Source organism: Dunckerocampus dactyliophorus, chromosome 4, assembly GCF_027744805.1.
Source record: "Dunckerocampus dactyliophorus isolate RoL2022-P2 chromosome 4, RoL_Ddac_1.1, whole genome shotgun sequence".
Lineage (NCBI taxonomy): Eukaryota > Metazoa > Chordata > Actinopteri > Syngnathiformes > Syngnathidae > Dunckerocampus > Dunckerocampus dactyliophorus.
This window is the reverse complement of record NC_072822.1, coordinates 34599201-34613283: the sequence shown is the minus strand read 5'-3', so window position 1 is coordinate 34613283 and position 14083 is coordinate 34599201. Positions and strand designations below refer to the sequence as shown.

At 42.5% G+C, this 14083-nt stretch overlaps 1 protein-coding gene across 3 annotated transcripts in view; it reads right to left on the bottom strand.

Moving 5' to 3' along the window:
* fras1 (Fraser extracellular matrix complex subunit 1) overlaps positions 1–14083 on the bottom strand; it is a 218192-nt gene that overhangs the window by 85734 nt on the left and 118375 nt on the right. For all 3 annotated transcript variants that reach the window (XM_054775017.1, XM_054775018.1, XM_054775019.1), the window contains 2 exons: positions 8457–8597; positions 4966–5112 (listed from right to left, as the gene is read on the bottom strand). In XM_054775017.1, coding sequence (XP_054630992.1) covers positions 4966–5112; positions 8457–8597 — 288 coding nt within the window. The remainder of the gene's footprint in view (positions 1–4965; positions 5113–8456; positions 8598–14083) is intronic.

Below are 14083 nucleotides of genomic sequence, written 5' to 3'. Positions count from 1 at the left end.
TGGATATTTTAACAAAATATTTCAAATTTTAATCCATTTCTTCATTTGTTGTACTATTATTACATATTAATTTCTATTTATTTTGGCTTTATATTTGCAGAAAATCCTTCATTTTGTTTTGTTTTCAAATTATTTCACATTTTCATTAATTCCTTCATTTTTTTAAAGCATTTTTGCATACTTAATAATAAATTGGTGATGAAACCATTTTTTAAAAATAGATTCAACATGATTATTTAAGGTTATATTTCACAATATAATGAATTATTGGACATTTTAATAAATTACGCCACATTTTTATTAAAAAAAAGATATTTATTGTTGACTTTATGTTTATAAAATGCTGCAAAAAAAAAACCTTGATTTTGTTTTGTTTTCAAATGATTTCACATTTTAATTAAGTCCTTCATTTTTAAGCATTTTTACATATTTATGTCAATATATTATGGCTTTATATGTATTTTCAAACATATATTATAAAACATCACCGCATGTGTCCTATTTACTGTTTTAGTTTGTCAACACTTTGTTGAAGTACATAGATTGGCCATGAAATAAGTATACTGGTAAATAAATATCATTATTTAAGGTTATAGTTCACAATTTCCCTGTCTTGTCGCTCTCCTTATCTTTGTTTTCCTTTCTGCAACTTCCATAAAGGCCTCTAAGCTCCACACCTACGCCCCCCCACACCCATATGTGCTTGCAAGTATGGTGAAAAAAGATTAGAAACCAAGGAAAAAGAAAAGAAAAGAAAAGAAAAGAAAAGAACACCTACATTTGGCTGTGTTTTATCCGAGCTCACTAAAGTTCTCCATCTGCAGGTGCACTGATAAATATCTTTATATGGGGGCGACCGTGGGCGCACCTGTGGAGAGTTTTTCCTGCGCTTTATGAGGGATTGGGGGTAAAAAACGAAGAAGAAAGCAGAAAGAAGGAAAAAATTGTGAAGGTGGGCCAAAATCAACAGACAACTTCCTTCCTCTTGGCGTCATGCACAGTCCGTCGTACCGCAGCACATGCGGGCCTGGAGAGCGGCCGCACGCGGCTCCGGCGTGCAGATAAGATAGCCCCTCAGTCATAAATTATTGAATGCGCAAAATAAAACTGAATATAAAACAAGATTAGTATTGACTCCGGTCCGCGCGGTCCCTCTTTGTGGTGTCGTTAGCAACGTGGGGGTGCACGTAAAAAGGTGTGTGGGCGCTCTCAAGGCGTGACTTGCAGACGGTATGATTGAGCGTCTTGAGGGCGGGATCCATAACAGGCATCATCGGCTGTAAGACGCTTTTTCTCCCCTGTAGTGCATGCATCAACTTTTACAGTCATGTCTCACCTTTGGCCCCCTCGTTACTGTGCAGGGTTTGAAAGAATATGAGCTCAGCAACAAATCTTGCGTTGGAAAGTGTTGGAAAGTAAAAAGGATAGAAGGCTGCGTGGTCTGTGAGCACAGCACCGACCTGGTATATGTCGGTACAACGTAGGATGACATGCTATACAATGAATGGTCCACACGAGTCCTCATATGGAAATAACGGAAGCACGGAGGAGCCACTTCGATGTTTTTCACCTTTTGGCTCGTTAAACACCCTAAAAAACACAACCCAAAACCGCCCATGTCTTTGTTGTGATGCTGTCATCCTAGGATGATGTGTTCTTCGTCACTATCCACCAAAAAGGACTTTCTCAATCTGACTGGCAAAAAAATGACTGTGTGGAAGATAAATAACAAGTATTTGTGTTGTTGTACTCTTGCTACTCACTGAGTAAAGAAATAAGATTTGACCGCCTGCTGAAGATTAAAACCAAGTTTACATGATTGGAAGTCAGCGTGGAGGGAAGCGCTGGGGAGCAACGAGACGTTTAATTACTCTTTCTGATGACACGCGCTCGTCTCGCTTGGTTCCACGCTCCAGATGCACACTCACACATACTGCAGACACACACACAGGGACACACATCCACTTACACAAGCAGACGCGCATGGTCAATCACACATCAGGAGATCAAGCAGGTGGACTCCAGCCAAAGGCTAGTTAATAAAAGATATCTTGTGGGTCATAACACTGCATGGGTCATTATTTCTGCATGGCCTTTACACTTTAACGACTGTATTCCACATCAACACAAACACAGATTTTATGATCTTATCGTCAGATTGAGTGCTTATGTATGTATTTCAGACTAGGCGAGTAGGTCAGCCTCTACCAAGGCTGCCCTTCGTTTTTGCTAATTATTTTCATGGACAAAATTTGTAGGCGCATCCAAGGCGTTGAGGGTGTCCAGTTTGGGGGAGCTCGCAGCTGAATGTGAAGCTTCTGGGATGAGGATTCGAGGCTATGGCTCTCTGCCGGAAAAGAATGTATCGCACCATTTGGATTGGTAGTTTTATTATCTCGGGATCTTGTTAATGAAAAAGGGAAGGCTGGAGCACGAGGTCGACAGGTTGATTGGTGCAGCGTCTGCAGTATTGAACCGTTGTGGTGAAGAGAGAGCTAAGCCAGAAAATGAAAGCCAATTTATGTTCCAACCCTCACCTATGGCCACAAGCTTTGGGTAGTGACCAAAAGGGCAAAATCACGTACGAAAAGATGGATGAGGAGCTCAGAATAGAGTCGCTGTTCCTCCAAGAGGCACCTGTTGAGGTCGCTCGGGAATCTGGTCTGGATGCCTCCTGGATGTTCCTTCTGTCCCGCCCCCTTCCCGTTTTCTGTGGTGTTAAGTTTGTTTCTTGTGAAGACAAACCAAGAAGAGCAACGTGTAACAATATCTCAACTCTCTAATAGCACAAGTTCCGCACTCGCAGCTCAGACAGCAACTGACCAATGTATCACTGGCCTCTTCTAGTTCCAGTCTACAGGGCTAATGAGGCCCCCGAGGCCCACCCCTATTTTCAAATGCACCAAGGATGTCCAAACCTTTTCCAGCAAGGGCCGCATAGAGAAAAATTGAAGGCTGCAGCTGTGGGCCAAAAATGGCCCCCGGCCTGCACATTGGATAGCCAACATGCACACTTGTATTGCCATGGCTGTCTACAGTCGTGGGCTTATACGTCCTTGCTGTGTTTATTATCAGCATGTCACATTGTAGGAAACCTCCACAAGTGGCTCTTAATAAAAGTGTGATTCATAATGAACAGACTGAACGACTCTGTCAAGGTGAAAAGAGTTTCTAAGCTTTCTTTCCAATGTGAACGAGCAAACTGACGGAGCGGATGTGAGGTGTTTGTCACTTGAGGCGCCTGACTCCACTGGGCATGTTGCGTAAAGGTTACCTATATAAAGATGTGTAAGCTTTGAACCAGACTTTTGAATGCCATAGAGATTCATACATGATTGACTTACGTCCATCCATCCATCCATCTATCTTCTTCCAAAGGTCCTAGAAGCACAATAAGATTGGAGCAAAGAATTTTGGAAACTAGAATCGTGGGACCATAAGACCCTAGGATAAAAAAAAACCCTTGGACCATTAGGCATGAGAAGAAGAAGACCATTGGACCATAGGATGTCGGAAAAACAAGCTCTTTGACCCAAAGTGCCCTGGGTACACAAGAGCATTGACAATATAATGCCCTTGGATCAAGAGAGCACAAGACTAGAACCATTAGACACTAGAAGTGCAGGACCCCTAGCTCATGAGACCTTGGGAACACAAAATCCTTCAACCAAAGGATTTTTACAAACATGGGGTCCCCGGAGCAGACCTAGGACACACTGGAAAGATTATGTCTCACAGCTGGCCTGGGAACGCCTTCGGGTCCTCCCGGTGGAACTGGAAGAGGTGGCCGGAGACCAGGAAGGCTGGGCTTTCCTACCGAGACTGCTGCTCCCGTGACCCGGACCCGGATAAGCGGAAGAAAATAGAATATGGACATTGGAGCACAAAAATCCTAAAAACATGACCCTAGGCTCATTGATATATGGAAACACAGGACCCAAAGACCATTAGACCCAAGAGCCCATGTCCGTTAATTAAAAGGACTTTGGGAATTCACTTCGGGAAACAGAAGTCACTACAACTATTAGACCCTAGAACCAGAAGAATCTTTGACAACCATACATTGGGAATGCAAGATCTCTGACCCAAAAGACCCTGGGAAGATAAGACCCTTGGACTGTAGGACCGTGGGGCCTCGGAATATAAAACAGATCTCAGAAACATAAGACCCTTGGCCCTTTGAACTCTCAAAACACAAGACCCGAGGAACATTGTACACAGGAACCGGAACAACTTTGGAATTTTGGAAATTGGGGACCTCAGAGGACAAACCCCGTGATCGCTGGAAACACCTTTAGAGCTTGAAAACAAAACACCTTTCGAAATATTTGACCAAGGAACCACAAGTCCCTTGGTTGATAGGACCCTCAAGAACTCAAGGTTTTGAGGGGCCTAGGAACACAAACCCCTAGGATCCTGTGAACACAACATCCTTCAATCTTGGAAACTCAAGACTGTAGAACCATAAACACTGGAAACACGAGGCCCATGGGACCTTGGATCTTCACAACAGACCTCAGAACCATTAGACCATGGAACCACTAGTTTATTGGAGCCTCCCTACATGAGACATGAGTGCATAGGACTGTAAAACTGGAAATGATAGTCAAGTCAAATACTGTATTATCTAAAGAGGAAATAAAGATGTGTCCCTTCGAAATGAACCGAAGCACAAATCATTATACTCACAGGACACAGACGCTGTAAGATATCACAAAGCTTTTCGGTAAAATCTGTCAACGTGACAATCTACTTTACAAAGACGACATTCCTCATGAATAATGGAGACGCTAGATGAAAAAGACACACGTGAGGCGACTCCTAAAAGACCGTGTGTGACGCCCGGCATAAAGGCCAATGCGGCAACAACGCCAGAGTCGAAGCTGGCGTTCCCAACGGGGGTCCGCTCAAGCTAAAAATATGCATGCGCTACGACAGCGACGACACACTCTCACTCTGACTCACTGAGGCACTCTGCAGTCGTGGCGCTGAGGAAATGTCCCTCCTCGCAGCTTGTCCTGCAGTAGCCGCTGTGCAGCGATGCCAGCTGGGGGCAGGAGGAGCAGTCGGCCTGGGAGGGACCTGAGCATGTCTGGCAGGACGGATGGCACACTGGAGGGGGAGGGAAAAAAACTGGTAAAAATCTGTGAAAACAGTCTCAAAGTAGTCCAAAACATGTCATGTGTTGTCACAACATCCACCTGTAGAAATGAAAACAGCAGACTTTAATCTATGACAACAATCGTGAATCACAACGTCATTTGTCCAGGAAAACATGCAGAAAAATACCTTGACGAGTCCATGATAACTGATCTGGGGCCTGTTTCGGGGCTGCTTTAATGCAGCATTTGATGGCCATGAGAGAGAAGTCACACATGATCTTCTTATCGGATTAGATTTTTCCAGGAAATTACATTTTTAAATGTGTCCCGATTGTTTTGTATTTTTTTAATTAGCATTCACGCTGACAAAAGAATAAACTCGGCAAGTAATGTCGTTGCGTAGCGACATTAATCTGTTTCACAGCTTGTATAAACGAAAGATAATATTTAGAACTAAGCACTTTATTATTTATTTATTGTAAAAGGCGCCCTATACCGTTCATTTCTGGGGGTTTGGAAATGATATTGGATCCCTGTGGGGCACTATAGTCAGTTTCTTTTCGTACAATACTACAGAAATTTGTGTACCCCGGCCACACCTGCTGTATTCTGATTGGTCTGAGGTACAGGGTCTGCTCCACCATTTTGTTAACGCCATCTATTGAAAAGAACGTCATTTCTAATGAGGGTTGAATACTCCTGAGTAGTTAAATCCATGATGCCTTCAATGTGTCAACATTTTATTAGCCATACAATATTAGCCACAGTAGCTCACACAAAAAAACTATCCAATATGGATATTAGGGGTGCACAATAATTATCCGACTGATAATTATTAGGCCGATATGAGGGAATTATGATGTCATATCGTTAAATCTGATAATATTAAAGACAGCTCTGATAACGGATCATTTAAAAAACGCCTCAATGAGGCGAGAGCACCCGTACTGTGCAGGTGAGCAAATTAAGCACTCCTTTTTCCTCCTGACAGTGATGTTAACTGCCTGTTATAACTTCCCCTGACCTCACTTGTACACAAACATCCACTTTCCGAGGAAGATGTGGGGGAAAAACCCCATCGAGCACACAAAAAACCTTAGCAGCCACCTGGAACGCCAGCACTGCGGCGTTTGAAAAGTGCAAAAGGTACCTTGCTGGGCAACAGCAGGTGGCTCCTCCCGCTGTATATCATATTATCATATATTTGATTATTTGATTATTTGATTATAATATTTGATTAGGCCAAATCAACAGGCACAGTTGGTCAAATCCAACTTTGTTTGAGTCCTTCTTGCCTCCAAGTGTGCACAAACTATAATTCAATCTAAATAATAAAAGCAGATATAAAAAACTTATCGTTACTGACTTGAAAAAAATCTCTAATTATGACTTTATTGCCATAATATTTTGACTTTATTCCCACAATATTTTGACTTTATGCCCACAATATTATAACTTTTTCCACAAAGTAATTTTCCAAAAATTACAACTTTATTTTGTTTTGTTGGTTTCTTGTAATATTACGACTTTCAAAAAATAACATCTTTTTTCTTTAATATTTCAATGTTATGCTACTAAAATGATATTTATTTTTTCCTCCTAGTATTACAACATTATTCTTGTAAAACTACAACACTTTCTTGTTAGATTACAGCTTTTTTCTCGTCATATTTTGACTATATTCTTGTAAAATTACTGCATATTTTTCAATTTTTGCTGCTGTTGTTTTTTTTTTTTATTTTCCTTATCAGCCACCTGAGGCATTTGAAAAATGCAAAAGGTTTGCCAGAGACCTCTGTGGCGTCACACCGGCCGCCCGGAGCGTGTGTCGGAATATAATGCACTTTGCTGCCTCCCTGCTATACTCTGGTTTTCCTGCTAGCAGGGATGTGGTAGTAATGTCATGATATTTGATTAGGACCAATCAACAGGTACAGTTGGTCAAATCCAAAATTGCTCCAGTCTTCTTACCTCCAGGTGTGCACAAACTACTGTTACATCTAATTGTAAAAAGTAAATATAAAAGTTATCGGTTATCGGTACCATGTCGGTCTTCAGAAGCAGAAAGTTATTGTTATCGGTTTGAAAAAAAAAAAGAGATTGTGGCTCCCAAATGGATATGTTGAATTAATATCCCTGGGTGATGACTGGCCAGAGAATTCAGTGCCATAAGCCCAAAAGAAGGGCAAAAATGCGAAAATAATGTCACATTAATGATGGTAAAGATGGTCTTTGGTTCTTGCAGAGGTCAGCAGCAGCACAACTTTGCGGCGAAAGTTTAAGACAGAAAAACAATAAGTGTTGAGGCTATGTGGCTCTAGCTTCTAATGAGCCACTCAACACTGAAAAAAAAGCAAAGCAAAACAAAGCCCATTTATTTGGTGTCCCATGGGAAATAGTCCCGGCCCATCTGTCTTCTTGCAGCGACTCTCTCTCCTTCGCTACGTGTCTCCAGCTACCATTTCTGTTAAAAAGTTGGGGTGTAAAAAATAAAAAGCTTTTTCCAGAAAAAACACGCAAAGATCTTTGGAGTTGAAATGAGGTCACAGATACAAAACTGCAATAACCGTATAAGCTCGGCTTCTCCATACCAATGCTAATATACCAACAAACTAAACCACGACCAAACTGAGTGTTGGCAATAAAACGCAGATTAGAAAAGGGCAAAATAACGCTATGTAGTGGTTACAGGTTTCAAAGTACTTACCCTCCTCTTCTTGGTTGGGCGTGCCGCTGCCTTAGAGGATAAATACTTGGGATCCTGCACTATGCCCTCACACTAGAGCTGTCCTATCTAGTCTTTGAGCATAAACTGATGAAGCCTGTTTATTTGGCATTTAATCGATCGCAGCTGCACTGTTCAGGTTGTCTTAGAAGACTTCATCAGTCTGTGCTCAGAGACTATATAGGACAGCTCTCGCATGATGGGAGCTGTCCTATCTAGTCCTTGAGCACAAACTGGTGAAGCCTGTTTATTTGGCATTTAATTAATCGCAACTGGACTGTTCAGGTTGTCTTAGAAGACTTCATCAGTTTGTGTTCAAAGACTAGATAGGACAGCTATAGTTTGAGGAGATGGTGCAGGATGTAAAGTATTTACCCTGTAGGGTAGAGGCACACCCCGACAAGAAGAGAAGGATAAATTACTCTGACTCTGCACCATCCCCTCAAACTAGAGCTGTCCTATCTAGTCTTTGAGTATGAACTGATAAAGCCTGCTCGGATGAGAAACGAAACCTCAACAGTCCAGTTGCGATCGATTCAATGCCCTGGGAATACAGTGACCTGGATGAATGAGAATCGCTGTAGGATTTTGCTTCTTCAGAAGTTCAGGTATTTGACTAACATGCTCACCTTGACACTGGCTTTCCTGGACAAAGAAGCCTTGTGGGCAGGCAGGGACACAGCGTCCCTCGTGCAGGCTGGACGGCGAAGGGCAGGACGAGCAGTTGTCTGCAGATGGTCCAGTGCAGTGCCAGCAGGAGGGATGACATTCTGGGGGAAAAGGACAGCAGGCAGAGCGTTCATGTTTGCAGCAAAACAACAAAGAAGGCGAACGGTGGAGGAGAGCACGTTGTTTACTTATTTTCATGTATAAAATCATGTGCTTATGTGTCCATTCTGTTCTGCCCTGCCGTGTCTCGTATTTGCATTTAGCCAGAGCGATACCTGTCCACTGCTAGCGTACATCACCCAACCTGATTGGCAAGCGTTAAATTTGCCTCGTGTTGTTGTTCCTCGCTCGTGGCTCAAAAGTAAAGTGGCAGCCTTATTTTTCTAGAAAACCGATTGTGACCTGTTTTTTCCCCCAAAACGTGTGGACCAACATGCCATGGAAGTAAACTTCTTCGTTCAAGACAGTGCATGGCATGCTGCTTTAATTCACTAAACTCAAAAATGGCCGAGGATGATACGGGGTGTGTCAGAAAAGTTCCAGGACTGGTGTCTCAAAAGCTACTGTATAATTCAAACCCAAACTACAAACCCCATTCCCTTTAGACTTAATCGCCCTAGAGTTCAACGCACTTTCCCAGTCTTCTCTGCACTCCAGAGAAGTTTTTCCAGGGTTCCCCTCTTCAAAACGGGCCCCCTTGATGACCCCCTTGAACTTGGGAGAGAGGGACAAATCCCACAGGAGCCAGGTTGGGTGAATAGGGAGGTTGCTCCGGGACAGCGATGTTCTTCTCAGCCAGGGACTGTCGGATGCTCAGGGCGTAGTGAGCAGGTTGTCATGGTGAAACGACTCTCGCCTCCTCTCGCACACTCAGTGAAGCAAAGGCTGCAGGATCTTTTTGCAGATGCGCTGATTGATGGCAAGAACTCGCCCCCGTCAACATCAATAGTCATGCACCTCGTACAATGCACGTATGGCCAAGAGTTTGCACAAATTTGCAGACAAATGGACGCGCTATGCTAGCATCACACAATCGATGTTGTAATTCTACGCTAGTCTGTCGTGATGGGCTTATTTCTACAAATCAGGATTTGCCGTGACATTGTTTATCACTTTTTGCAACGCCTTTAATGAGCTTTCAAGCCCACAGCTGCCACCCTGCACTCGCTCTTTGTCCTCTGTTTGTACTTGGCTGAACAGGTGGATTATCGACTTGTCACCCGCTGAAACCGCTGATGTGTTTTGGGAGCACGCAAACAAACAAGCGTAGCAGTGCTATCGGCGCTGGCAGCCGCGAACCACAAACAGACTGATGGTGGGGATGAAGTCCTGCTCATGTGTGTGCTGTCAGACTTTTCAACATGCAAGTGTGTGTTGATAATTACACGTCCTCGGGTTGTCAGCTGTATCCGGCTGTGTTCTCTCAACACAGCGTGACGCACTCTTAGCTGAGAGTGGTGTTGTCAGTCTGACGAGCTCTTATTGTTGTTGTTGCACACGTCTACTCACACTTCCTCCTTCCGGCTGTCCTACGCAGGAAACGTCATGAGCAATCTGATATCGAGACTTGTAGCACACCTACATACTGTACAGACTCGCATAAACATCAAAGACAACCTCGTAAACCTTCGTAGGTATTTTTTGTATACAACTTTTGTATGTGTATAGTGAAATTTAGCATACAGTACACTGTGTGATTTGGGATAGGTACATACTTTAAACTCTTATGAGTATGTGTTTTAGTGAGCATGAAAAACCTTGTCTTCAGTAAAACTAACATACTCAACATGTTTTCATCACAATGAAGACAACAGACCAAACCCCTACTAAACCCAACCACAACACGAACCCCAATCCGAACCCTAACCTTGCATATTTTCACAAACATCTAACACAATTTTGAGTATGTGTTTTAGTAAACATCAAATATCTTATCTTCAGCACAACTAACATACTGTACAACGTTTCTGACACACTGAAGACAACTGACCAAACCCCTAACCCTAACCTCAACACAAACCCTAACCCTAACCCCACATATGTCCATAAAGATCTAGGATCATTTCGAGTATGTATTTTGGTAAACATTGAAGACCTTTTACTCAGCAAAACTAACTTACTATACATGTTTTCATCACACTGAAGACAACTGACCAAACCATTAATCCCTCAACACAACCCTAATCCTAACCCAACATATGTTCATAAAGATCTCGGATCATTTCCAAGTATGTGTTTTTGGTAAACATCAAAGGCCACTAACATACTGCAGATGTTTTTGTCACACTGAAGACAACTGACCAAACCCTTAGCCTCAATCTCAACACAGAGCCTAATCCTAACCCTAAATTTAAAAAGATCTGGGATAATTTCAAGTATGCGTTTTTGGTAAACATCAAAGACCTCATCTTCAACAAACACTAACATGCATGTTTTCGCTACCATACCTAACCTAGTAATGTTTTTGTAAACTTCAGTTTAGTTCTCAACAAAACGAACATACATTTACTCACAGAAGGTTAGCGATATTTGGTTTCGGGTGAAATTTGAGGATGCTAAACTCAGCTTTAGCGGTAAACTTAATTTGACTTCAAAATTGATGAATGGACATGTCCAACTGTTTGATCATCTACAGTCTTTGACGAACCAAATGTGCGTTTTTTGTAAACATCAAAGACAATTTGGAGTCTTCAAAAAACCCAATCTCGGTAAACCTTGCTGACAATTTAAACTCATCATTCAACCTGACGTACGTGTTTTTGTTAACATTGAAGGACAGATACAGTCTTCGACAAATCAAATGTGCGTTTTTGAAAACATCAAAGACAATATGGAGCGATCAACAAACATAACGTAGGGTTTTCATCGACCTTGAAGACAAGGGTCTTTGATGAAACAAATGTACGTTTTTGGTCAACATCGACGACTACTCACTAACATATGCAACCTGACTTAGGTGTTTTTTGTTATCTTCAAAGATCAGCTAGAGTCTTGGACAAACCGAATGCGCTTTTTTGTAAACTTCAAACATAATTTGGAGTCTTCAACAAACCTAAACTTGGTAAACCTTGCTGACAATTTAGAGTCCTCATTCAACGTGACGTACGAGTTTTTGTCAACATCAAAGATCAGTCACAGTCTTTGACGAACCGAATGTGCGTTTTTGTAAAAATCAAAGACAATTTCAAATCAGCAACGAGTTTACATGTTTTTGTTAACATTGCTGACAATTTAGTCCTTGTCAACCTAACGGTCATGTTTCCCGCCTGTGGGAGGAAGTCGGTATTAACGAGAGAACCCACATGTAAGGAGACGCCTGGGAAGCAACAGGTTGCTGCTGTGTTGCCGTCCACAAGAAGATGTGTGATCTACACCCTCAGCGCGTGTGTACACTGATGAAAATGAGCTTTAGAACATTATCTGGAGCACACACTTAAAGAATGTGGCTCATTACTCAGTTTTGTGCTGACTCTGGCAAAATTTGGAGAGTCGATGAGGCCACTGCGGCCTCCCACCGACCATCCGACTGACGCATTGACTTCAGTATTAACACGGACGGGCGCGATGGGGGGGAGGGGTGGGCGGAGGGGTGGACAGGACAAGTTTGCGTAACGACGCAATACTTTGGCCAGTCGTAACAAGGACTTACACAGACCGATGATGGCGATGTGTTTTTGAGCAAGGGCGAACAGATAGCGCCAAATCGTTTTTTTTTTTTTTAAGTAAGCAGGGGCAAATTTATCTGTGGCGGTCCAAATTTATTCATGACGGGCCGCCACAAATCAATGAACGGTTGGGAAACGCTGGAATAATGTTTGAGAGTTTGAAAGTACCGTCGTTTGATTCAGATTGTTTACAGTTGGTTACGTGTTAGACAACTATTATATTTGTGTTTCTGCCTGGAGACCAGTGCCTGGAATTTCCTCTTTCAGACATCTCAGTGTGTGTGTGTGTGTGTGTGTGTGTGTGTGTGTGTGTGTGTGTGTGTGTGTGTGTGTGTGTGTCAATGTTGGAGTCTAAGAGTCTCGAGTACTTGTTTATGCGCCATCTTTGTACACTGCTTCAGGGCAGGAGCAGTGGAGGAGGAGAACACACACACACACACACACACACACACACACACACACACACACACACACACACACACACACACGCAGACAGAAATACACCTACAGCAGTACATACAGTACAATTATATAAAACCATTTACCAAATAGATTCCCATTGCGATGCGTGAAGCCTGCAATCCCCAAAATAGAGTCTTTATTTTGCAAGGATATTCTTTTGAGGGGTAAACCAAAATACATTTTTATTATGTTTTGCTTTGCAACAAACTTGTTTATCATGCTTAACTCTACCTCACTTCTTCTTACGCTTGTGTGACTGATAAGAATGTGAAAATGTGACGTGAAACACTGCCTTAAAGCTACGGTGTCCAAAATGCGGCCCGCGCTGTGTTTTTACTGGCCCGCGGCACATCTTAAAATATAAATTAACAAGAAAATTGTTAAAAAGAAAACAACAACAGCAGCAAAAATTGAAAAATATGCAGTAATTTGACAAGAATATCGGCAATATTACGAGAAAAAAGTTCAAGAAGAAGAAGTAATTTTACCAGAATAATGTTGGATAAAACATTGTTGGGGAGTTTTTAGAGGTGTTTGACAAAGCGGAACAGGTGAATCCCATTACGTTGCATTATTGCGAGCTGTTTTTCAATATTTACAACGCACAGAAAAGAGAAAGACGTGAGTTCATGTCTCACGTGAGGATGGGCAAAATGCCCCCCAAAAGGTTTTTTTCAATTTGCACCTTTTGCGTATAAACGGGGTCTCGTTAGTCACACAAATAATACTTCAACTTGAGGCCGGCGTCGGTCCCGCCAGGTCGCAAATGACGAATGACCGCCGGCAAAGCCGAGCGCGACCCATCGATCCGCAATCAACTTATCGGCACCGCGAGCCAATTCCCGGGAAAGAGAAATAATTCCTGCTGCTGGCCGGCCGGCGCCGATCTCCAAAGCGAGCAAACAAACCAGAACAAAAATGAAAGGAAATGGCCTCATGTTTGTCACCGTGCAACTTGTTCCCGTGGTGCGTTCAAATGCACCTTTTTCATAGCTCTGTTATGATTACACGCAGCCTGAGACTGTGAGAATCATTTTGACGCTCATAACTAGCAAAAAACAGGATTAGGAACAAATAAACAGAAGAAACGAACAGGAAACTGCAGTACGCCTTTACCCACAATGCAACCTGCCAATTCCTCAGATTAAATGCATCTCTCCCACATTAGCCGTCTGCACGGCCAACAAGCCCACACAACACACACCTCCGCCCAGATGTGCAAACATAATGATGTTATGTATGGAAAGGAAGTGAGCAGAAAAAAATAGTAACTTCTCAACAATGCTAGCAGAGTTGCTGAAAATATGTTGGAATCCAGCGGAACCTCAAAGGTAGAACACGATGGGCTTCTGATTGGTTTGGATTTGGGAACAATTTTCCTCATAGGAATGAATGGAAACAGAAACAAGGTGTTTCAAAGTACCTTAAGGACCAAAAAGTGAGGTCTAAAATACTTACAA